At 34.3% G+C, this 26,825-nt stretch overlaps 2 protein-coding genes across 2 annotated transcripts; one reads left to right on the top strand and one right to left on the bottom strand.

Moving 5' to 3' along the window:
- Window positions 1-2,412: 2,412 nt before the first annotated feature.
- On the bottom strand, window positions 2,413-11,643 carry LOTGIDRAFT_140833 (hypothetical protein; the record flags this gene model as incomplete). Its single annotated transcript, XM_009050674.1, has 13 exons — window positions 2,413-3,225; window positions 4,295-4,634; window positions 5,183-5,396; window positions 5,726-5,938; window positions 6,192-6,339; window positions 6,784-6,992; window positions 7,227-7,495; window positions 7,898-8,072; window positions 8,545-8,651; window positions 8,944-9,277; window positions 9,899-10,114; window positions 10,750-10,994; window positions 11,522-11,643. The coding sequence occupies 13 exons, from the start codon at window positions 11,641-11,643 to the stop codon at window positions 2,413-2,415; spliced, it is 3,405 nt and encodes a 1,134-aa protein (XP_009048922.1).
- Window positions 11,644-19,597: 7,954 nt separating this feature from the next.
- Window positions 19,598-25,253, top strand: LOTGIDRAFT_140795 (hypothetical protein; the record flags this gene model as incomplete). The annotated part of the gene is made up of 13 exons (XM_009050675.1): window positions 19,598-19,765; window positions 19,983-20,025; window positions 20,297-20,351; window positions 20,820-20,885; window positions 21,223-21,291; window positions 21,429-21,518; window positions 21,729-21,819; window positions 22,200-22,315; window positions 22,666-22,721; window positions 22,915-23,000; window positions 24,269-24,397; window positions 24,704-24,783; window positions 25,166-25,253. The coding sequence occupies 13 exons, from the start codon at window positions 19,598-19,600 to the stop codon at window positions 25,251-25,253; spliced, it is 1,137 nt and encodes a 378-aa protein (XP_009048923.1).
- Between the last annotated feature and the right edge of the window lie 1,572 nt (window positions 25,254-26,825).

The following is a 26,825-nucleotide window of genomic DNA, read 5'->3' on the forward strand; positions in this document are numbered from 1 at the left end:
CAACACTAAAATTTTGTATAAAATGTGCCAATTATCTTTTGCACGGCCTTTGATTATCGTAATTTGTTCACTGTAAATTTTTCGCTGAACCCTTTGATTTTGCTGGTGTACATAAGGGTACCGGGTTGTATCGATCTGTTTCTGATACTGTTACTGGGGAGTGGCCCCGCCCAAAAAAAGCTCTCCCGGGTTTGCCCCCTTCCCCCTTTCAATTTTTTCATTTTACATAGTGGAAGAATGGCTTGTGGCCCCTGTGTTTTATAGAAACGCCACTGTTACTGCTATCTCAGCGCACCAACGACTGAAATAAAAACACAGTTAAAGCACTCAAATTAGATCTGGTCGACAACTGGAGTGGTCAGAATCTGCGACCTTGCAATTGATCATATTTTGCTCTATTTCGGTCTATTAGAGTTTCCTTTCCTTCGGCGAATCCCATGAGATCATTTAAAACGAGATGAGCCCACCTTCAGGTCTTTTGTTTGTAGTTTCTGATATAATACAGATTAATCTGTATAGAACTATTTAGGTGGGCGAAGAATATCTGACCGAAATTTTCTTCCCGTTGTCGGGAATCTTACAGCCTTCGGTTCTGTTTTGATATTTCTTAATTCCTTTAGAAGTTCGTTTTAATTTTATTTAACCTTTTTTTGCAGGAATCCGGTAGTTGAAAAAAGAAGTAATATGGACTTGGTGTTTATTCAGATGTATGAACTGTGTGATCAGGATAATAATGGAATGTTTACACCTAACGAATATGATTGTCTTGATGGTGCTATACATATTTTCTTTGGACGAAAATAATGCGGGGGATATTGCATTTGAGTAATGTCTACCGGGACTAAGAAAACTAACACTAAGCTGCATTGCTATTTCGATGTAGAATGTAATTTTAATGTGTAGCCTTTATGTCGTTTTCACAGCCTTTTCTTTGTGGATGTAAAGCCATAAGCCGAAATAGGACACTGCGTTTATAAAAAACCAAATGATCTCTTCTTCAGAAAAAGTCTTAATGAATGTGGCGTCTTAAGATTTTTAAATATATAAATTCACTGCTCAACATTTTGAAAAAGATAAAAGTTATACAATTTGTAGTAGAGGTATACATTAATTTCGTAATGCATTGTCATTTGTGTTCTCTAGAGATCAAACCATTTGTCCCCTCACTTTCATTTTTTATCATTGTTCATAAAGTATTGCCTGAGAGCTTCTAACAAGGCCCCCCTTCCCCCCATTTGGCGATTCAGTGACCCCTGCTTGGCCACTGCTACTGAGGCGTTCGCCGGTATCAAACGAGTTTCGGAACCGTGGCTGTAGTCTAGATCAACACGATAGTGAATTTGACAACTGATGGTTCCTTCCGTACACGAGCCTGGAGATCATTGTGGATTACAAACGTATTGGATTGAACTAAGGATCGTTGGCTAAATTCATTTTAGCATAACCAATAATACCAGTTTTTCGGTTTCATCTGTGCCTAAAACGTAAAATGATATCTCACAAATAGTATAGTTTGGCATGGACTAGACACAGATAGATCTACACAGAAGAAAATGTTTCTTAACAAAAAAAATACTAATTCTACTGATACAGTATATTTTATATTTCTGAAAACTTTACCATTAACTACCAATAATTACGAACGATGACAATAAGTATAATGATTGACAACTGTCCTATTAGAAATATGATTCATTTCCGAATTACTTAATTGTATGGTCTGAAGACAAAACCATGTATTTAAAAGTCAACTGAATTCGATACGAAATATAATGATATAAGCTGCAATATCAATTCAAACAAGAAATTTAATTATCCCTAATCACACACTGTCGCTTGTGATGACGCTTACAAATTGAAACCATATAATTTTGCGAGCCGATTACACCCTGAAGCGATTCAGATCTTCTAAGCTTTATCGTCGATTCCCTTTTAAATTTGTGCGATTGTATATTTATTATAGCTATTGGGAGTTTATTTGTTTTCTGTTTAATAAATTCGTGCAAAATTCCGAAAGAGTAACATTCAATGATTAGTAGTACACCATGAGGCAATCAATGGTGGCGCCAGTGCGGGTACACAAGAAAAATGGGTCGCATCTCCACATTATTTTTTAGCAAATTTAGAAATATGATTTTTAAATGTGCTCAGAATGCACCAAATCAATTCAATTTTTGGAAAATGTTCTTGAGAGGTTTGCGACTATGACGCCTCTACAGAGTTGTCGTATTTTGAAACAGTTGTCCACTACCGAGTCTGTCCGTCCCCTATTTGTACCTCCAGTTTATGGAGCCTGGCGCCACCACTGAAAACAATGTCAAAATATGAAGGCATAAAATTTGAGAAATAATAGGACATTCCAAAATTAACAGTTTATATCACTATAGGTTAGAGGTTAACAGTTATTTTGAATCATTTCTTTCTATTAGGAACACACACCTTTTCTTCGCCATCTTCACCTCCATGACCACCATGTACATGTCGATTACCGTCATCTTCATCACTATGGCTATCACCATTCTCTTCGCTATTATCACCATCACTATCATATTCACTTGTGTCGTGGTCACTCGAATCACTTCCACTGTCATAATCTTCAGTCATAGCAGCTAAAGACGCTGATGACGAGTGAACTATATAAGTGGTCTCCATTCCCGCGGCGATATGTTCATTCACATGACAATGAAGCAACCATTGCCCAGGATTATCCGCAACCATCATACCACCTGCAGATGTTTCTTGGAAAACGTTGAGTACATCGGTAATATGACTTCCGTCGTTCTCTTCTATCAGTCCGTTTCCATGAAAATGAACAGAATGAATGTCCATAGTAGCACCGAATCCAGCGAAATACCACGCAATTCGATCGCCTTGATCCATTTCGAGACCTTTTATGCCTTGATAAATATAACCATTGATGCCATGTTTCAAATTATGTCTTAAAAACATTCGATCAGTTCGTATTCTGCCGTGATCCATTCGGGCTGGTGCGAATTCTCGAACATTCTGTGGGAAATACCAGCTCATACTTTCGTTGAAGACGGAGAAGAGTAAAAAGAACTCTCTAGCTACATCTTGACGTTTTGGTTCATCACCCATGATGCCTGGTCGACAGATTACCAGTGGGCCTATTAAACCAGAGTACACATCACGTTCAGAATTAACAGAGGAATAATATAAAGAGGATATACAATCTGGATCTCCTTCGCTTGGTCCTTTATGAACCTCCCATCTGAAAAAAAAAGACATAGAGATTGAAGCCTTTTTAATCCTTTGTAAAACAATTGGGAAACTCTTATAGCTTCTAGTTGCACTAATAAGATTTCCCATCTGACGTTTGTGCGTCTGTGCTAATGCTCTCGACCTCACAATAATTAAAACGATCTATTTCGAAAGATAACTAAGAACTAACTAAGAACTAAGAAATCAGAATGCTTTCATAGGAGTCAAATCAATGCCATATCTCGCATCCCGCAAGATCAATAAAGTACTGTTACATAATTATACGCTTAATTGATCCCAACAAACCACTCTTTGATTAAAGTACATGTATTATCAAGGCTACGGGGAATTCAAATTTCACACAGCAGTAAGGGAGGTAACACGCACTTTATATAGGAATACTTCACACTAAATTACACAACAATAGGGATTAATGGTATGTACAGATTTCAAGGTTTGGGTTATTTGGGGTTATAAGATTTCTTGCTACCTGTACGTTCTAAAATCACCCGGATAAACGTTGATGTCACTGTAAAAATAAATTTCTAGAGACTTTGGCATGGATTAATCCCGCACAGCCATGCTGTGACCTTTATTAAAACATCGAATTATTATTCAGTCATTGATCATTTAGGTCATTCAGATATCATAATACCGATGCCGATCTTAAATACAGTCTTTATTTATGGACATTTGTTAGAGAATTGCAGAAGGTTCGTTTTGACTAAAAACTGGGGGATATTTTAACGTAACTAATGCTGGTACTGAAGGATGCAGATAAAATATCCTAAAGGTACAGCATGGAAACCAGTATTTCTGATTCATCCCGTTTTTCATTTAGCATCGATTTGTAACATTCTAATTTTCAGTCCGACGTATGTGGTTTTCGTGCGTTTTAATGAAGTAAATTTCGCTAAAAATCTAATTATAACGATTTTGACGTTGTGGAACTGCAAAAACCACAGATCCCTGACTGAAAACTGGTACTTTTCAACAAAACATAGCCTATGTATTACGCATGCTATAAACTAAACTGTATCAAATCGACCATTATTAAAACAAAATAGAAGACTGATAAATCAAACCTGTAAACATGGTATCCACCAGGAGGAACTCGATCATCGTCTTTATAATGTGTCTTATCAAAATATAAACTTCCTTCGTTATTTTTATCAGTAGAGACCAGATGAGCATGTATAGAGTATGGTCGTGACGCCATGTTCTTGAACACTATTTCAATCACATCGCCTTTCTCAGCCCTGATCATCGGTCCAAGAGATCCAAGATGTTCGTCATTACCTTCTCTTTCTACTTGATACTCGAACGACGAGTCTGTATATTCCTTATATAAGGCTTTATAGTATTTAGTGCCGATAAATTTATCATTGTCTTTTACAAATATAGCTGAATTACTGAAATATAAAACCGTCAAAAATTATATTAACTGTGACAAGGTTCTGATAGCTAATCGAACTGTATTAAAAGGAATTAAAGTGACAGTTAGCAATAGTGATTTCATCAGTCATTTGCATCTAGAACCCCGGTTCCAACACTGGGGTGTTTTCACCCACTAGGGGTGTGGGACTAAGGTGTCATAGGTGTGGCCAACTGGTGTAGGAGAATAATTTATTTTGAATTGAGAGAGCACCTCACAACATAATATGCTAAAAATATGGATGATTGCTCCAGGGGTGTGAAGGCTGAAATAGGTTGGGAACCACTGATCTAGAGAGATCCAAGATAGCTATAGAAATTTATACATATGTGACTCATTTTGTCGCATTGCGATCTACTGCGATATGCATTTAGCATTTTTGCCGCCACCTCCCGTACCTTGATAAATATACTTTAAGTGAGATATGATGTGAACAAATCCTTACTGGGCAGTTTTCGATTTCATAAACTATTTTTCTCAATTATCAAAATCTAATGCTATCAAGGAAAATGAATATACCTCCACATTTTCTTCAAAGGCTCCCCGGTGATGGGTGAAAATTTTTCGGGAGCATACTCCCATAAGACTTCAACAGCACCAATAAAATAACGTCTAGTATGACGAGGCATGAACGGTTTCTTCAGGGTCTGGTAAAATCCACCACAGTCTTTTACATTATAATAGGCGGTCATTCCTCGAGTAAAGTGGAAGTTGTTCCTGCATGCAATAGCCCATGTACCTTAAAGAAATATTAGGTAATATGATTGGATGCGAAAAGTACGTTATGCCATACACTATCAAATGCTTTATATAAGTCCTAAATCTATAAAATTATATCTTCTTGTCCAATACGAGCCTAATTTAAATCTTTCGTCACATCACATTTACATGAAAGTTATTTTGATTCAGATTCTGGAATTCTATGTATCAAATGATTATGGGCTGTTCCAACCTAGTCTTAAAATTGTGGCATCTTCGGATAGATTTTTGTACTTATCCGGGGCAGCCCCCGTATCAGAAATCAATTATAGGATCCTGGGCTTGTATCAAACCATTAGGACTAATTACCTGGTTTAGTAACAACTGTTTGTAGCGTAGCTGTTGTTCCAGGGAACAACCTTAACGTATCTCTGGTTGTTTTGTAGAATTCGAAATCAACACCATGAAAATATATTGAATGGATGTCAAATTCACTTCCTTTGGCAAAAATATGGAAGGATACTTTGTTTCCCAAACAGAATTCTATTCCTTTCAGGTTAGAATACGCTCTACCATTTACAGCTGAAAGAAATCCAGATATATACATTAATACTCACTCAATCAGTCAATCAGGTACTTCTTCCGTTCCTAAATGGACTTGCCTTACACCTATTTGTAATCTTGGCCATCGTGACGAGGATTGAGTGTCCGTAACACATGTCAACAGTACAAATGGGCCGAGCATTTGTCAATTATCTATACTAGATTCGCACCGTTAAAATATGATATCAGTTGGTTCTAGGATATGGAAAGGGAAAATTAGAAAACAACTTACTCATTTTTCTATTGGACGCAACAAAACCAGGATCTAGATACCAAACTCTATCAGGAACACAAAACATATCAATATTTTCCCACAGATACCAGGATAAATTCTCGTCCACATTCGTAAAATATAGAGCTATTTCGTGGTCTACATCATGCTGAAAAGATATATCATTTTCATATTATGTAATGTTAATAACCAATTTTTAACGAAGTCGGGTTCTGTTAATCCTTTATTCATATAAAGAAACCAGCCTCCGCCTTTTAAAAGTCAGTTCAGATTGGTTAATTAATCGCGGCAGAATACAGAATCTGGTGTATTTTGCGTATGATGTAGGTCTCAAACGCTGTCGTAAGCAGTAAATGTATGACTGCATATCGTAACTAAATGTAAGTAACCATTCTGGAATTTCTTCCTTCTTTTTATAAATCTAAAGCGCAAGGCGTACATCGGTGGTTACAACTTGTCACTTAGTCAACAGATCAGTCACTCACTAAAATCAGTCGATATACGGTCACTTACAAGCACAAGCGTGTAGAGAGTCAGTTACTTTTGATGTACGACTACTAATCTCAGCTCTACGCATGCTAAAAATGATTACCTGTTTATTGTTTTTGTCGAGTGTTCCTTCTTTACATACAATCAATGGTCCGACCAAACCTGAATTCACATCTCTGACCTTATCAACCATAGATTGGTATGAATAGGTGATACAGTCGGGATCTTCATACGTTGGTCCCATGTGATCGGGTACATAGAACTGGTAGGTATGTTTCTCTCCTGGTTCAATGGGCACAGTTACAAAGTCACCTGAAATTATTGAGACCATTATGTGTAAGGATAAACATGGTGGTGAACTAATTCCTTGAACACTAAGAGCAACATCAAATTGACGATCCGCCAATCTAATCTTTTCATATGCCCAGAATTTATTATTTGAGTTCACCAGCTACACCAGATGTTTCTGACTTCCGATATCTGCTTTATAATTCCTTAGATATCGAGTTCTTTGACCAGACTAGAAATGGTTCATGGTTGCCTTACCGTCGCCTCTGGATTCAAAATCAACACCAACCATCCTTAATCCAGCAGGATCAAAGGAATACGGTCTTGTAGCTTTATTCATCACCTCCACTTCCAACAGTTCACCAACCTCCATTTTGATAAAAGGTCCTAGCATCCCTAAAGATTTTTCTGTGCCTTCTCGTTTCTTAGCTTCAGAGAAGGAATCATCGGTAGGTTCTCGAAATAAAGCTTTCTTGTACTGACTACCAATTCTGTCACCACGACCAGCAAAATATCTAGCTTCTAAACTGTAATAAAACAGCACATAGGAATCCCCGCATATTATATATATATATATCATTCTTCAGTTGCTATAAAGTGAAAATTGACAGGAGAGTTTTTAGTTATTTCTCAGCATAACATCTAATATATTAATCAGAAAGTAAATCCACAGAGATCCTCATAGCATCGGACTTATTCACTGAAGATGTAAATCTGAATTATTCCGATCGTTCAGGACAAAATCTTCTCAATCAGCAGAGCAGCACTAGCATCAAACTTAGGCTCTATCGTCCAGTCCTTCTTTTTACGCAAAGATTTTAAAGGAGAAGTCTGGTCGTCAGAGACTAGTCGAGGCTGAGCGCTGAGCCCTCCCTTACAGATATCGAAAAAAACGCTGATGTTCTATTAAGCATGTGGCAAAGATTTACCTCCAAGGTTCCACCAAAGAGCGTCCATTATATCTGTTATAACCAGTTGGAGCATAATCCCATATAGATTCTTCTATCATCAATTTATAATGTCTAGTACGACCATCAAGATATGTATCATCACTTAAGGTATCTTCTCCACATTGATCCACATTAAGAAAATGTCTCATACCGTCTGAATGAACATGAAAAGCAAATATAATTAATTTTGATCCCGAAAGTGATCCGAGTCGCCATTCGGCAATCCTCGACAGTTTCCGTAGAGCTGAGCATGTTGAAGAGCGCTAGTAGAACTTTTACGGTAGACCGTTTGCCAAGTCGCAAAGCTGATATTAATTATTGTACAATGCTTTAACATGGGCCTTACAAATGCTCAGATACATACCAGCTCTTATGTGCAACACTTGCTCATCGGTAAAATAATTCTCGGCCGTCAGATGTTATGCAGAATAAAAATACTGATCAAAAATGGGGTATGAAAGCCGTGAGAGAAACTTTCTTCGTTATTCCGGTCCATCCAACTGTAAAGGTTTTGCCCAAGGACAAGCTAATAGACAGGATTTTAAAAAACCTAACTTGATATCCTTTTGAAATGATTGCTCCTTTTTTCGGAAAGTGGACTTAAAACCAACCAACATTGAATTTACCTTCAAAGTGGTCGTTGACTTCGCAGTAAACCAATCGTTTTCCCGGTTTTGTCAGGGTCATCTTCGCAGAAATAAAGGTTGCTGAGATAACCTCTTCGACTGTAACTCTATAATGGGTATTGGGTATTACAGAATAAGTTAATATGGCCATTGTGAGAGAAAGAAGTTGAAAACTTTGGCAAGATCATGACATTGTAAAGATGACGCACCGAGGTTTCTGCTACTTTCAGAATTGTCTGTGGAATATTATAATTTTTGTTGTCTTTTTAGATTCAAAACATCAAATACAATAATCATAGTGCAGATTGGCAGATATAGGCCAGAAATAGGCTATTTGAAATTTCAATTTGGTTGCTTTATATAATTTACATGTACAATAGAAATCTAATAGCTTCGTACCTTCGGTTTTTAGATTCAAATGTCTGTCCTTCAACTCTGAATGAATGAATATCCCTTTCACCGCCGAAACCAATGATGTAGAAAACAACTCTATCAGCAACGCAGGCTTGGAATGGAGGTAAATTTCCCAAGATATATCCATTGATAGAGTGCATTCTGTTACTGTGATCAAACGGTATATCTTGTATCTTATTCAGGTAGGCGCAGGTTGATTCGGAATAACATCGTTTCATATTTTCAGCCAGATAAGCACTAAAGTTTTCATTAAAGATTTTCATTAGAATGGGAAATTCCTTGTCGGCATCTTTTCTATTTCCATGTTTATCTAGGACTCCTGGAAGTAAAACAAAAAATATTTTCAGTGGATAGAGTTCAACATAGACGTATTTCAGATTGCTGATGTATCACACTGGCGTAAAATCTGTTTAAGAAGATGTTTCATTGATGGAGGATACGATGCCATATGACTGTGATGATGTGATGCCGTTTAACTAACAAAGTTCAACGATGGTCTCTTATCAAGGTTCAGCGATGGTTTCTTTTCAAGGTTCAACGATGATGTCTTATTAAGGTTGGCGATGGTGTCTTATCTACTTATCAACTATGATGTCTTATCAAGGTTCAACGATGACGTCTTATTAAGGTTGGCGATGGTGTCTTATCTACTTATCAACTATGATGTCTTATCAAGGTTCAACGATGGTGTCTTATCTACTTATCAAGGTTCAACAGTGGTGTCTTATCTACTTATCAATGTTCAACGTTTTAAAGATTCGATTACGTTCGGTGATATTGATAAGATCTATAGATTGGCTTAGGTTCAACTCAACGTTGATTAGACAAAGATTAACAGCGATGTGTTGCAGGCTCGAGAAGTGCCAATTTTAGATAACCACGGAGTGATCCTTATAAATCGGATAAAACATGATAATCTTGATAAAGTTATAATACGAACCTTTTTTGCATGTGACCAAGGGACCAATTAAACCAGCATTAGTATCAGCAGCTACATTAGTACCGTGAGAGTGATAAGCCCAAGGTACACATGGTTCATCATCTTCTGTGGGTACAAATTCATCTTCGATCACCCAGATATATTTGTGATCATCTCCTGGAGCGACTTCATCGTCATATTTAGGTTCTCCTTTAGTTTTATCAAGGTAGATGGCACCTAGAATATCACGTTATAAGCTCGGTTTGCATTTCATCTATTAAAACGGCCAACGCCTAACATAAATGACGTTGACTATTATTTTTACAACTACTTTCTCTTTCAAAAAGAAAGAGAGTTTTTGGTCTACTAGCATGATTGTGCTGGTGCATACGGGAAGTGACATGCAGTTTACAAAGAGGAAGTTTTACCCGGACAGCAGAGAACCTACTCTTTTCGATTTCCAACCATTAAGGGTCAGCATAGGGTCTATGTTTCTCAACGTCCTGTCCAAACGACTTGATGCTTATGTTAACACCGTCAACTTGCATCAATAACATTATTGGAAGTCCCATTGGAAACATCCTTATACAACGAAGCATTTCTTAACCTTAATAGAATTATAAAGAGGATTTCTATATTTTTTATTTGTATCTGGGACATTGATAGCATCAATTAACACCATTCCAATTTTCACTGAGACGTCTGTGGTTCAAAAAATTCCAAAAACTAAATGTTCGATGACGTCACTAATCGCGAAGGACCATATGTGATAAAGCATAATAATTCACTCAGAAAGATCGAACGTGAAATAACAATCCGTTCTGACGTAAGCATTCAAATGTTATTGAAACCAAAAACCACATAGATCCTACCTTCGTGCTGTTTTTCATAATGAACACCATGTGGATGGACACTGTATGGTCTGCTCGCCATATTCTTAAAATAGATGATGATTCTATCACCAGCTTCACCCTTTAGTAAAGGACCAAATAATCCCATCCATGGCGGCTGTTCGATCACATCCTCAAATCTATCATCCGTGTACTGTTTGTAGACGGCTTTCTTATAGGTACCACCAATTCGATCATCACGCGTTTCACAAAATATTTTATACGATCTGAAAAAGAGAAAGTCATTGGACTGATAAATCAAAATAGAAGTAGATTGTATGTTGATTCGTGAAATTTTTTACAGATGTAAAGCTACAAATTTTAGATCGAGAAAGAAGTTTGTCTGTAGTACTGGATACTACGGAAGCGTATTAGGGCCATTCATTTTTTTTGGGGGGGTGGGGGGGGGGGGGATTTTATGTTGAATTTTCAAGTCAGTATGTTGAATTTTCAAGTAAGTATGTTGAATTTTCAAGTTAGTAACTTGAATTTTCAAACTAGTATCTTGGATTTTCAAGCTAGTATCTTGGATTTTCAAGCTAGGATGCTGAATTTTCAAGTTAGTATGTTGAATTTAGTAACTTGAATTGAAAATTAAAACAAAAATGAATGACCCTAATACGCTTCCATAGGATTCCGTAGTCTACCAATCCCAACCAGTTGTGAAGACTACGCCTATTTAGTACCCTTTCAGTACTTTGTAGACAGGTAGCTGATTTTTTGGCAGGTTGCTTCTTAAACTTAGATAACTTACTTGTCCATTGGATCTTCAACAAGAGCTTTACCATGAGGCGCATAATCCCATTCTATTTCCACTACACCAATATAATAAACACGGTCTCTCGATTCCACAGTTACACACAAAAGTAACAGCATCACCGATAGGGATAACAATACCGATCTGCCTGGCGGTCGAGCAGTAACAAGACATGATGGTAACAAAGTCATTTTAGTTCAGTATCCAGAAGAAATTATCTGAAAAATGCTTACACAAAAAATACTTCTTTTGGTGTAAAAATATTAAAAATTTAATCGCAATAACAGTACAAAATTATAATATACACAAAGTTTCCATAATTTTTTTGCTGATTTGCTGATGTCTTTTTAGGCGATAAAGGATGCGTTTCATCACCTATTTATCATCTTAATTCCAAACTATTGAAAAGTTTTAATATTCCTGAGATAGTGGCAGATAAACCGTTTAAGTGATCACATATGTACACGAATGGTTGCCTACGGACGACTGTTTTCAACTGTGACTTTATCCTTTGTTCATCACTCCAACGCAACGTCTACCTCGGACAAACACCGTTTACAAGAGCGCACCAGTTGACTAAAGACTATACGTGTTTTTAGTCACAATTTATCATTTGATCCTGGGTAATTTTCAAAATTCGTTGAAAATGTCTGTTGTCACCTTCGGCCCTGCAATAAACATCAGTCAATATTAGTTGTGTCAATAACATCAGGTTTCAGATGGTTGGAGAACGGAAGTTCAGACTCAAATATGTCGCCGTCTTTGAGCTTCTGACAAACCGACCAGATGCCTTTACAACTATTTTTAATGAGTCTATATCGAGTTTTGTTTACAGATGTTGGTCGATGTTTAATTATGGTTTTTGGAATAAAAATATCACTAACGCTAGTTTAACTTTGAGGGACAAAACGTGACATAGATGCGTTTGAAAACGTTGTACTGGTTAATCGAACATTGAAATCGGTCTTAAAAATCACAGCTACTTTTCGACTAGTTACATAAATTTCAAAAGTTCATTTAGGGTCAAATTTTCGTCGTGTTGCCCATGGATTAAAATCTTTTAGCGATGATATTTTAATTCTTTTTTTTTTGCTAAATATTTCACACCTTGAAATAAATAGTGTACTCTCAGATTATCACTTACTGCTAATCGACTAAAGATATCCTTAAAATTTTAGCGAGGTTTCAGGCATTCTTATAATTTGTATTGGACCACTTACAATATCTATTTACAGCATTTTATTAGGTGTCTGACGTTTGTGGGTTTCTGTATTTTCAAGTATATTAGATTATGACGTCACCAACAAAACGTCTTTTTTCTTGTATGTTTTGAAAGGAGGGGGGCGGGGCGACATTATCAGTGATCCAGTTTTGCAGACAGTAACCACAATCGTCAGGAACAGTTTTTATCGGTCGGTTTAAGTCTTGTGGGTGCTACAAGGAAGAGCTGACAAGGGATAGCTAATGTGCCTTTCCAGCTAACAGAGAATCGTCTGCAATTAAATAGAAATATGTTGATGGACAACAGCCTAAGTAACAAGAATTATAAATAATCCTCAAAATTGTTTACGTGACTTTATGTAGAACTGAATTTTAAACTTAAATATCGAAATGCACTCAATTTCAAGCACATTCATATCCATTTATTCATAAACAGATTTATACGAAAAAAACAACATTTTAATTGACGAAGCTTTAAATTCTTGTGTTTTAACGTTCTTATCACTAAATAAGACTTACATGAAAAACGTAAATGGGTTTAAACACCCGTGTCAACTTGAGATTTGCTCTTACTCATTTCTGTACATCTCTTATAATGTACTGCACATCAAAACTTAAAATAGATTACATAAAATAAATTTATAGGTGACGCAATCCTTGCAAATATCAACCGTTCCATGTATAACATCTCGATATATACCATAATTTAAAGAGACATACATGTATATCGATTATATTTGAACATTAAAGGGATAGTAAAGTGGTCTTCTACAATCCTTTTTAGAATAATATTCCATTGGAGGGTAATTCTAATAATTATGGTATATAAAACTAGATGCATTCCCTCTGTTTATCTACATTGTATCCCAATAGAATATCAACTTTAATATCTACATGTTTCCCAATGGAATATCAACTTGAATATCTACATGTTTCCTAATGGAATATCAACTTTAATATCTACATGTTTCCTAATGGAATATCAACTTTAATATCTACATGTTTCCTAATGGAATATCAACTTTAATATCTACATGTTTCCCAATAGAATATCAACTTTAATACCTACATGTTTCCTAATGGAATATCAACTTTAATATCTACATATAGTATCCCAATGTAAAATGGCAAGATATCAACAAGAGGGGCAAAGGTGTATAGTATTTAGTTATAGTAACGGAATTGGTTGGTTGTTTGGTTGTCAGAATTTTTTCGGGGAGAGGAGGGGGGTCAATTAATACAGCCCCGATATGGGGCTCGACAGTCTGTCCCCAGAGTCTCGTGAGGCTGTAGCCGCCATGGTCTGGATGCAGGTCAGGAAGCGAATATTCTGCAGCCACCTTAAAAGTCATCACAAGTAAAATGGCGACCTATCTATCTAAGTAGGTTTACAAAATGGTCTGGTACAATGGCAATAATAATAAAGTTAGATATTATTTCTATATTTTAAATGAGTGAACTCTTGTTGGTAGTAAAAGCTTGTTTCAATACGATTGAGATATTTCACTTTCCAGCTAACCCTAGTATTTAATAAAACGTGAAAATGCTTGACTTAAACATCTTATAATTGACAATAATTTTAATTCTTGGGTGTATAATGGTAACAAAATTTGATTTTCCTTATTCGTGACTTTATGCAATATAAAGTTTCGTTTAATTTCTTATCCATTTTAAATGTATACTACCTCTTATAATGACCAAAACATTGAAATTTAAAAAAAAAATAAATTTTGACTGCGATAATATCTGAGCCGAAAACTCGGCCAGTGTGCGTAGGTCCACGACAGCCCTGCGACAAAATCGGGTATGATCGGGAGATCACTGGCATGTTTGATCGAAAGACGTCCTGACGTGCTTTTTCGGCAAGTGCGCGAGTGTTCTCGATATTCCATGTACGTATCACATGCTCACTTCTGGATGATATTGTTCACGGTAGCTCATCAGAAAGCCGATCAAAGCACCCCAGTAGCGATAAAAAAAAACGGTAAATGTGCGCCGGCCTTAAGTTCTTGTAATCGACATCACTGTTCAAAAAATCCGTTTTGTTTGCTTATGAGCTAAAGTAACTCTATGATCTGTTCAAGTTTTTGCTCTTACTTATTGTTGACTTGGTACATTGGTACAATGTTTTGCTTTCCTACAACCGATTGGGATAAGGAAGACTGACAGTACCATGCAGTTGAACAATGAAGACGATTTTACCAGCGATATGCACAGCTTGTAGCACACAGGGTCTTGCTATATTGTATCATTCGAAGGACTATATGCTTTTTCCAAATCGGCCAGGTTTAAAGGAATACCATCTCTTAGGATGGACATATAATTCAAACCTTCTCAAAAAGTGTATGTATTCATCAGTTAGACTTACCAGGTGTCATGACTAAAGAACAGAATCTCTATATAAGATGATATCCATTAAACTAAATAATTATCAAAACACGCTTCTAAGCATGTTTCAAAATTACTTTGTTTAATGGATTTATTGGATTATAGAGAGATTCTTTTGTATAGTTAAGAAACAATGCAAGACTCATTTTAACCAAGTCTAAATTTTTCAATTTTTGGGTTATTCTAAGAGGCAGTGCACACCTTTAAATTTCAGCACCCTTATTAATATCTCGAAATATAAACTAGGCAAAGTAACAGAAGTTTATTTATTATCCTATAAATTACAAAATATCAGAAGAAATACTACTACTTTCATACTTTAGGTTGAATACCAGCTTCTTTAGCTAAGTCTATCATTTGGGCTGAAATTGAAGAATGTAGCTAGTTAATTTATATGTACATACAGATTAAAATTTTGCTTGGTAAACTTAAAGTCTCAATATCAGTATAATTTTAATGAACTTTCTTCAAAAGCTAGCAACATAAGCCTAACCATATAACAATCACTTCAGATTTGCCTCCCTTTTGTCAACTCCTTGCGTCTCTTTAAAATGTTCTTTGACTAGACCGCAGGAACCACAGACATCCGATTGAAATTTGGAATGGTGCAAATGTATGCTATCAGTGTCCCTGATACACATAAAACATTAAGAAAACCTTTTTATAATCATTCATATAATGGTTGAAAGTTTGAAGTCATATCTATTGTCCCGACACTTTTGTTGTTAGCATAATTCTTTGAAACTTAGAAACATAATATGTTTATAAATATTATTCAAAACTCTTTTCTTTTCTTTTTTTAAAAATCTGCAAATTTCTATTTCTGATTAAAGTGTCAGGACAGCATATCTGAAAAGTAGCTTTGTCTACCACTTGAGAGGCATTGCCGGAAACTTACCATCTCCTCTTATTTTATCTTGTATTTTCTTGTTGGCATCACGTCTTTCAATTTGTCTTAATATTTCTTGTTGTTCTTCTTTAGTTGATTTCTTTAAATTACCTACAATGAAGAATAAAAAGGGGAGCATAAAGGCATTGACTAAAGAAAGTTAGCGGCTAAAACATTTCTATTTACATGTATAAACATCACAATGATATGGAGCATTAACTTTTACTTTAAAATACCCTAGCAGTGTGTAATCAGGCAAATTTTGCCAGGACATTAGCATTGAAGTAGATGCTTATGGGAAAATACTTACTAAATCTTCTGGCTCCATAAATAATACCACTAAAAATCATCCCATATCTAGCTGCCTGTAATACAAAACAAATCAGCATGGTAAAAGTTACTGTTTCTGATTAACTAGTGCAACAATGGACTCATGTTTGATTAAAGGCCTTTGGCTTGGAGGGGGGGGAGCTGGTTTTTCCCTGAAATTTTGAAGGGTTGAGATGTTGGGCAAAGCATGTCTCCAAGCACCTGAGTCTTCAATTTTTCTTTGTTTTGGACATGAACTTAATTATTTTTAGAGCATCACCCAAAAGCACAACTTATCTGCCCAAGGCTTTTTCGGTCACTGCCCGAATAGATAATAGATAGAGTAGATAGTAGCCCTTCTGTGTAAAGCTTTGACCCAAAGGAACAGGTTGGTTACATTGTCATCTTGGCATTGATCATACACGAAAGTAACGTTATTGGGGTTCCTAGTTGTCAATGCTATACAGTCTACGTCTTGATAAATCCTGGTGTCAATTATGACATTGAGATTTCGGCCATACATGTTGTTAGTGTAGTGATAAGCAAACACAGCAGGGGTCCAGTTGGTAACCCCCTTCCAATTCCAAACACACATCAAACCAAAACTATAAGATGTTACTACATTGCCCCATTACTCGGCATAAGGCATTGGAAAATGTACACAAGAGAGAGGACTTCACTAATTTATGACGTCTATGTATTAACAAATGATATTTGTTATGAGCCATAATACAAAAGTCCGACCAACCACATTTGGTATAGTGAATCTGAACTGAAGTGAAGTTTTTATGACCTTCAAAAGAATTAAGACTAAGAGCATAATCATTTGTAAAACAGAGATTGTTTCAAGTAATGTTTAAAGAAGGAAGTTGACATCATTCAATAAGACTTGTGCACAAACGTAAATAATGGACAATGCTTACTCGGATAAGGGGATTTATGCGGACAGGCTTGTGAAGTGGTTGATACTCCGCCATGATGGTCAATGAAACTAACTTGACTGTTCGGCCGCTTGCACTGCCGATTCTGAACCAAACTTACTTTGCCAAAAATCTTTGCCAAAGACTATCAAATCCAAACCATAAAAAAAAATTTGAATGTATATTCATTAGGTATTTTATGTATTATTGATTTATTTCTATCAATTGACCAATAAATAATAAACAATGAAACGAAAACAATTTCTGATTAACACATAACGAACGCATCTTGTCTTTGAAACCCGAACATTTTTAGGAATTTTTGCATCTCAAAAACGAAGTTATATTTCTTTTTATATGCCAAAAATCAGCAAATCAGCAAATGAGAAAATTAGTTGTTGTTGTGGATGCTGTGACATTAGTTGTTTTCATTGTACACCCAAATCCACCCTATTTATATCTTGGTCAGTTGCCGTCTTTCAAACTTTCGTCTGATTCTTGTATTTTTTGGAAGCCAACGTAGTCCGCAATGTCGGATCTTAGTTTCGTTCATCGGAATGAAAAATAGTAAAAGGAAGTGATAACTATTTTGCAAATAATCGAATCTTGCTTCTATTTTATGTTTGTTTATGATATATCATATTCCATCTTTATTTCAAGATTCAAAAAAAAAAAAAAAAAAGAAAAATGATTGTTAGTCGAGATTATCCAGACTCAAGTATTCACGAACTGGACAGGTGCGTCCTTGAACTTGGACATTGGCACCATTGAGAAAATTTCGACATGGAAAAATGGAAGAGCAAATAATAATTACGATCTTGTCTATTCTATTTGCTCCAGTCGTCTCAGTTGTATTTTTAGTGATTGTTCTCGCCTCTCTTGGAAAATCTCTAGGAATTAGAAAGAGATATGTTTCTTTCTTGTTAAAAGTCTTTGATGTGAGTAAACTATAATTTTGTGAATTCGATTTTTTCTTTCTTGGCAAAATTTTTTTCATTGTATGATTTATTTCCGCTTCTTTTGATAGTCGGAATTTCATGAATGACAAGATTATAAACCAGAACTTGCAAATGCATTATATCCAGTTTTTCTTTTAACTCTATTCCAAATTTGATTTTGCCATTGTGTTAAGGCTTGTAATTAACATTATTATTAATTAGTTAAATTAGGCTTGATCATGGACAAGAAGATTGTGTAGATCTAATGTTGTAGTTCTAGTCAAATTCTGGAAATTTTAGGTTCAATTGGACTGTGAACATAATATAAGCTTATTATGCATTGTGTGAACAAAGATTAGATAAGATAGATCTACATTTTTTCTATTTTATTGACGGACACTTAATTGTTGTCAGAATACCAGAATAGTTAATACAGCAAAATGCAGTATAGTATAAACAGAATTTATAAGCTTACCTTATATTTTTTTTCATATGAAGGTGCCAGTTGAGATTCAGACGGATATCTCAGATCTTTAATTTAATAGGATTTTAAAGAGATTTTCTTCTTTTTTTTTTTTAATAGGAACTCTGATGAAATCGACTTTCACTATCTCAATTTTCAGTCAGGCGTCTGCTGGTTTGCAATTTCACCAAAAATAAGCGTTATATGATGTCACTTTCGCTCTCAGTTTATTTCATTAAACTGTAAATGAAATTTCAGAAGTTACTGTAAGGGATTGTATGGAATTGCAGGAACCTCAGACATCTAATTGAAAATTTCAATGGTGCAAATTGGTGCAACTTGATTCTATCAGTGCTATCAATTAGAAACCCTCTTTACAATCCCTTTAATTGTTTGCTATAATTATATTTATTATTATAATTTTATTATCTCTTAGTTTGGTAAAGAAAAAATATCAACTTATCAAAGAAATCGTCAAAATGAAGAACAAGACTCTGAAGAAGAGGATGCAAATGAAAACACTAAAAAGCCCCTTGAAAATGGAAATGGTATGTCTTTTCTCTGGTTGTTCATATATTAAATGATATATATGCGATTGACTGTCTTCTGTTTTTCTTTAAATGAATAAATAATTTTTCTCTTATGATCTTGGAATAATCTAAGTTTAACGAGGGCTTTTCATGCTGCAAACATGTGATATGATATTCTAACCACCACCTCTCAGACTACAATGTTTAAATGGCTGTTGATTTATCTATATTTGCCAGTCATGTCTGATTATAGCTAAAAAATGATAGGACATTTGATGCAAATGCTTTAGATCTTCTACATTTTCATTGATGAAAATTGGTACAAGATCTTAATTTACATATTAAAGTGTCTGGCTGGGAATTTCTGAAATCAACAGCCCTGGGTAACTGAGAATTGCAGATTTTTTCGAAACCTATGTATCATTCACATATTTTTGTGTTTCTAGGGTTAAATGTTATTGAAAGAGATATTTCTATATCTTATAAAAGTGGAATAAAGATACAATCCGTGCCTAGTATTAACCAAATTAAAAAGGAATTCAATCTATCAGACATTACATATTTTGCTAAAGCTGGTGTGGAGGTAAGTTTGGAATGGAAACTAGAATTGCAGGAACTATTTTTCTGGAAGTTTTAAGGATTTGTCGAAATTATTATTTTACTATTTTCTTTTCAATTTTGTAAAAGTTTACAGGAATGACGGAATCCTTGTTTTAATGTACTAAGACAAAGCCTGTAGTCTTCCGTGGAATCATGTAATATAGTAATGTAGATTTATTAGGAATGATTTTTGGTTTCAGACTATTATTGAAGATGATGTCACTAAAAGATTTTCAGCTGAAGGTAGGATTAGATATATTTATTATCTGAATTTTTTTCAAAATTATGTTCAGTACCATTTGGTTCCAGGATTCAATTCAGGCATATTTTGAGAGGATGTCCTAGAATCAATGTTAGTAGGAAAGAACCTAGGACATCCTAGTGCTAAGATCATTTCGAGAATAAGTGGCCTGATTTTTCCAACATTTTTTTGTGTCACCAGTACAGATTGCTTATGCCTCTGTCTTGGCAATTATTCTCTCATTGCACACTGCATGATATTTGTCTGTTACAGAATTACCATCATGGAATTTACTATCAAGAACAAATTATGGCTACCATTATATCAGGTATATAAAATTTTATGTGATTTTTTTTTTTCACATTTATTTACTGTCTTGTTTTGTTCGACTCAACAGAGCATTTGATTTCTAAAATTACTTTTTGATTTAAAGAATATTGTTAGATTCAAATGCATAGAGTAACAACCAAACAAAATTGGATGTATTTCTGATTGAAATCAGCAATTATATTCAGATAATTCCAAAATGCAAGTTAGAATAATTCCCACTCACTGGTTTCTGCTGGTAAATCTTCTAATTTAGCTAATTATGAATTAATTATGGACATGTAAGACAAACTGGTATTTTTCCAAGTATCTAGATATATCCCACTGGAATATTAACTTTAATATCTATCCTTTACTTTCTATTCATATATGCATTAGCATTTTCATTTTCATAAATTAAAAATAAGGGAACCCATCTTTAATATTAGATTCAGTTATAAAGCAACCATTTTATCCATTTGATTTTCAGTTTACGCTTAACAATAATATGGGGATTAGGTTTTCTTGTTCGATATTTTGTCCTTTTTCCATTTAGGTAAGTGAGTTTTTTCTGTACTTTATATTTGCAGTCTTTTAATTAGATTTTTGAACAGAAACATTTTAGTAAGATTGTATTTTGGTCTAGTTTTGTCTGTGCCTATATAGCAGATATTCCATGTAAAATATATTAAATTACACAGCTTTGCCCCCTTTGGGTAATATAGAAAAGATCTCTGACAAATTTCATAACAAGTGGGATTAAGAATGAGGTGCAGACTGTAGATGACTTGAATGTCTTTTTGAGGTACATAGTTGAGGCCCCTCTTTGAAAAATTTTGGCCCCCCTTCTCCCTGGGATCCTAGGCTAGCTAGGGCCCTGCCTATAACCAAAGTGGCATCGGATTCAAAAGCATAATAATATACGATATTGTTATGATAAATTACTTAATGATTTCACATACGTTCTAATATGTTGTAATGTTTGTGATATGATACAATATGTTGTGATATGATACAATATGTTTGTGATATGATACAATATGTTGTGATATGATATATGATATGTTTTATGTATTGTATGTATTATTGAATATTTCAGGTTTAAGAGAGATCTCAATCAATATGTAATGTTAATGTGTTTTAGAATATTAGCCAGAGCTTGTTCAGCTATTGTCACATTTCATAATAGGTAAAGACATATTTTTAATATTTTCATAGTTTTATGTTAAATCTATAACTTTTTCCAGAAATCTCATTGAAAAAACTCTCCAATATGTCCCTTTTAAAAAGGAGGATAGAATGTCTGTCAAAACTGTATTCGCAGGAAGTTTTTAGTGGTCTAAGTCCAAATGTATTAAACCATCTACAGTTAATATATATTGTAATTTTTTACTTGTAGTGAAAATAAAGCTAAGAATGGTATTTGTGTAGCTAACCATACATCACCTATAGATGTTATCATGTTATCTTGTGATAATTGTTATGCCATGGTAAGTATATCATGTTATCTTGTGATAATTGTTATGCCATGGTATGTATATCATGTTATCTTGTGATAATTGTTATGCCATGGTAAGTATATCATGTTATCTTGTGATAATTGTTATGCCATGGTAAGTATATCATGTTATCTTGTGATAATTGTTATGCCATGGTAAGTATATCATGTTATCTTGTGATAATTGTTATGCCATGGTAAGTTCACAAACAAGATCTCTGATTGGCTATATTCGCTGGTGTACAATCCAATCAAATCATTTACAAACTTCCATGATACAAGAAAGGTGACTATTACACTAGTAATATGCTTGGTAATTTTCCGATGCCTGAGTTCTTGTTTTGATTTACAATATTTTTTATAATTTTACAGATTGGTCAGTCTCAGGGTGGGTTATTAGGTGTTTTACAACGAGCTATGGCCAGAGCAACATCACATATCTGGTTTGAAAGATCAGAAGTCAAAGATAGAATCTTAGTAACGAATAGGTATTGTTTCTTTTCCTTTTGTCATGTAAATATTTTTCAGTTCTCCAAGCATTTTGAATATTCAGATATTATTTATACCATTACACCAGAGAAAATTGTAATTGTACTCTTACGGTTAAAGGTGCCCTCACACCATAGCCACACCACATTTGCATATGGTTGCAAATGATGAATGCAGCTATGAGTTTCGAACACAACTCACAACTCAGTTTGCATGAAAGTTTGCATTCGAAACTAATGACCTCTATTCTTATTGACAACCGTACGCAACTGGTGATCGCATATATGTGAGGACCTCTTTAATGGTTTATAATGTATTTACAATGGTTATTGTTATTGATTTGTTGTAGGTTGAGGGAACATGTGGATGATTTAGATAAATTACCAATTCTTATATTTCCTGAAGGTAAGTAATTATGACTTTTCTTATGTATTAAACATGAAGACATATTTCAGATGTTACCTCTAGAGAACAGTCGTGTTACAGGCTATGCATGTTGAAGAAACCTTGACATTTGAAATTGAAATGATTGAATTAATAAGTATAATTCTGCTGTCCTGGCACAAATTTTTCTCATCGCTGTCTTTCTATATTTTAGGAACATGTATAAATAATACGTCAGTTATGATGTTTAAAAAAGGAAGTTTTGAAGTTGGTACAACTATTTTTCCTGTTGCTATTAAAGTAAGTAATATTGAGTATTTAAAGTAAGTAATATTGAGTATTTAAAGTAAGTAATATTGAGTATTTAAAGTAAGTAATATTGAGTATTGAAGGTATTTAAGTTAGTATTCAAGTATCATATTATAGTTGATATTCTATTGAGATACATGTAGATATTAAAGTTAATATTCCAGTGGGATATATCTAGATATTAAAATCTATATTCCATTAGGATACATGTAGATATAAAATTGATATTCTATTGGGAAACGTGTAGATATTAAAATCTATATTCCATTAAGATACATGTAGATATTATAGTTGATATTCTATTGAGATACATGTAGATATTAAAGTTAATATTCCAGTGGGATATATCTAGATATTAAAATCTATATTCCATTAGGATACATGTAGATATAAAATTGATATTCTATTGGGAAACGTGTAGATATTAAAATCTATATTCCATTAGGATACATGTAGATATTATAGTTGATATTCTATTGAGATACATGTAGATATTAAAGTTAATATTCCAGTGGGATATATCTAGATATTAAAATCTATATTCCATTAGGATACGTCATGTAGATATTGATGTGGAATAAATACAGATGTTGAAGTTAATACTACATTGGGGTAAATGTAGATATACTGTTGCGATACACACAGATATTAAAGTTGAGGTTCCGACATGTGATATTCCATTGGGATACATGTAGATATTAAAGTTAATATTCCAATGGGATATATCTAGATATTAAAATCTATATTCCATTAGGATACGTCATGTAGATATTGATGTGGAATAAATACAGATGTTGAAGTTAATACTACATTGGGGTACATGTAGATATACTGTTGCGATACACACAGATATTAAAGTTGAGGTTCCGACATGTGATATTCCATTGGGATACATGTAGATATTAAAGTTAATATTCCAGTGGGATATATCTAGATATTAAAATCTATATTCCATTAGGATACGTCATGTAGATATTGATGTGGGATAAATACAGATGTTGAAGTTAATACTACATTGAGATAAATGTAGATATAAAAGTTGATATACTGTTGCGATACACACAGATATTAAAGTTGAGGTTCCGACATGTGATATTCCATTGGGATACATGTAGATATTAAACTTGATATTCCACCAAGATACATAAAGATATTAATAATCTTAACAAAAATCATTATTAAGTGTTGACTTTGGAAATTTTTTTGTGTTTGGCCTTGCTATATAAGATTATTGAACTCATTACTTCTGTCTCTTACAGTATGATAATAGATTTGGTGATGCCTTCTGGAATAGTAGTAAACAAGGTATGATACAACATCTGTTGAATATAATGACAAGCTGGGCTGTTGTCTGTGATGTCTGGTATCTTCCACCAATGAATAAACTTGTAAGTAATGTTCTTTACTTGTGTTTGAAATTCATGTTCCCTTTGCATACATGGGCTTCACATTAGGAATAAAAAGCCATAAACCATTTAATCCGAAGTGGTATGCAGGTTTATAATCTAACAAACTTTTTCATCCAATCAGCATTGTCTATATATAATAGTTATGAATTTCACAATCATGTGTAGTTTGGAGTAAAATTTTTGTGGTTGAGAATCGTGTGGAGGGAAAGAAGCATCTTATTTGGAAGCTCTTCATGGGTGTTTGATTAACAGATATTTCAGTTATAATTTATAATATATTTTAAGGAGGGTGAAGATGCTATTGAGTTTGCTAATCGTGTTAAAAGGGAAATAGCTGCTAAAGGTGGATTGGTTGATTTAGAATGGTAAGTTTCTCCTAAAAGACTAAGAAGCAGACGACCATTTGACTTCATACTCAGTGGTCTATCTACATATCTTATTTACATGAAACAGGTTGAACTGACATGGGGTTGACTTTTGGAAGCATTGGTCATGACTGGACATTTTTTTTTGCTTTGAGGAAGCTTCTAGCCATTTAACAGACGACAATCATACTTACTACCAGCTGAGTTATTCCAATGCCAATTTTGGTATTAAGGGGGGTGAAAGCTGACACTGGGCAGAAGCACTGGCACAGGAATCAGAATTTTTTATGTTGGGGAGGGTTCTAATCAAGGAGATATTCATATAGTCGTATTATAGGGTAAGAGAAGATATATTTTGGATTTAATCCAAATTGTTTTTCAGGGATGGTCAGTTAAAACGAACAAAGGCTAAAGAGTCTTGGAAAGAAAAACCACAAGAAGAATATAGTAAAATGTTAAAAGTTGATTGAAGAATTATATATGAGATCAACTCTAAAATGTAGTTGTGATGATTTTCTTTATAATGTTATTAATTCACTTTGATTTTTTATCAGTAGTTTATCAAATTTGTAAGAGAATTGTTTTCTTTTTTGTTCCTGCTTCTTAAAGGTATATTACCTCTTAGAATGGACATAAAATTTAAAGTCTCAAACTTGGTTAACAAGTGTATATATTCATCAGTTAGACTTACCAGGTGTCATGACTAAAGAATAGAATCTCTACATAATATTATATACATTAAAACTATATAATTATTGAAACACGCTTCTTAGCATGTTTCAAAATTACTTAGTTTAAAGAATTATTACTTAGTTTTATAGATTTATTGGATTACAGAGGGATTCTGTTGTATAGTTACGACACCAGGCAAGTCCACTGATGAATAAAAACTCATTTTGGCCAAGTTTAAAAATTTCAATTTTTTGGTCATCGTAAGAGGTAGTATACCTTGAAGCTGGTTTTATACAAGGATCATTTTGATTCTTTAACTTAGAAGTGTTGCAAGAATCATGGCATAGCAGATTTTTGTCATCACAATCTCCAAAATAAAGTTTTTTTTTTTTTTTTTTTTTTAGAAATATTGTTATACATGTTTTTCTTTCAGTATTCTTTCTAGATAATTCCATTTTGAATATGAACTTGAACGCCAATTTTTACTAAAAAAGAATTAGAGAATATTTTCTTAAAGTACAATTTGTATGTGTTGTAAGGACACCATAGGCAAAATTCAAAACATGAAGTGGCCTTAAACATAAAGTTTACCAGTGGCCAAGAGTTTCTAGCACAGCTTAGAACACAGTTGCATGAGAGCTGCCTTCTAAACTTTTATTCCTATTTGCAACCATATGTGATTGGTGATTGCTATGGTGTGAAGGGTCACTATTAACAAGAGCAGTCTACTTTATTTTTTACACAGAATCAATAGTAATTGAAAGTGTACAAGGCAGACTTTAATTGTGTTCATAACCACTCTATCAAAACAACTAAGGACTGCTTTGTGTTTATGTTTGAATGAAACCCAGATAGTGCACAAATATCTTAGCTTATTGACATGTTGAAAAATGACCGACTGGAGATTTTTGTCTACTTGTCTAACCGTGCCAGTAGTTGAAACTCAAGACAAGTCTAGTCGGCGACAAAAATCTCCCATCATGACTGTTCGTGTGCTCGCACCTTTAGTTGTTCGTTTAACAAAATTTTTAAACTTGGCCCAAAAATTTGATATATAATTTCATTGCTTTGTAAAGTCTCATTGGTGTATTCATAGTAAGTAAGGCCTTGAAGTTTTCTAAAGATTTCTAAACTGGTCTGCCATTCAATCTTGAGCTTCACCTCGAAGGAACGGGTTGAAGCAATTGTCATCGTGGCATTGGTTGGACGTTAAGGTTTCGAGATGGCAACGCAAAATAGACTATGTCTTGCCAAATCCTGCAGTCAATATTTTGCATAAGCGAATACAAGGCTGCCGTTTTCATGAATTCATCTTGTGATAGTCCCCTTTATAAGCTCAAGGTTTAAGATTTATAAGACATACATCTGTG

The sequence above is a fragment of the Lottia gigantea genome (genome assembly GCF_000327385.1).
Source record: "Lottia gigantea unplaced genomic scaffold LOTGIsca_151, whole genome shotgun sequence".
Classification (NCBI taxonomy): domain Eukaryota; kingdom Metazoa; phylum Mollusca; class Gastropoda; family Lottiidae; genus Lottia; species Lottia gigantea.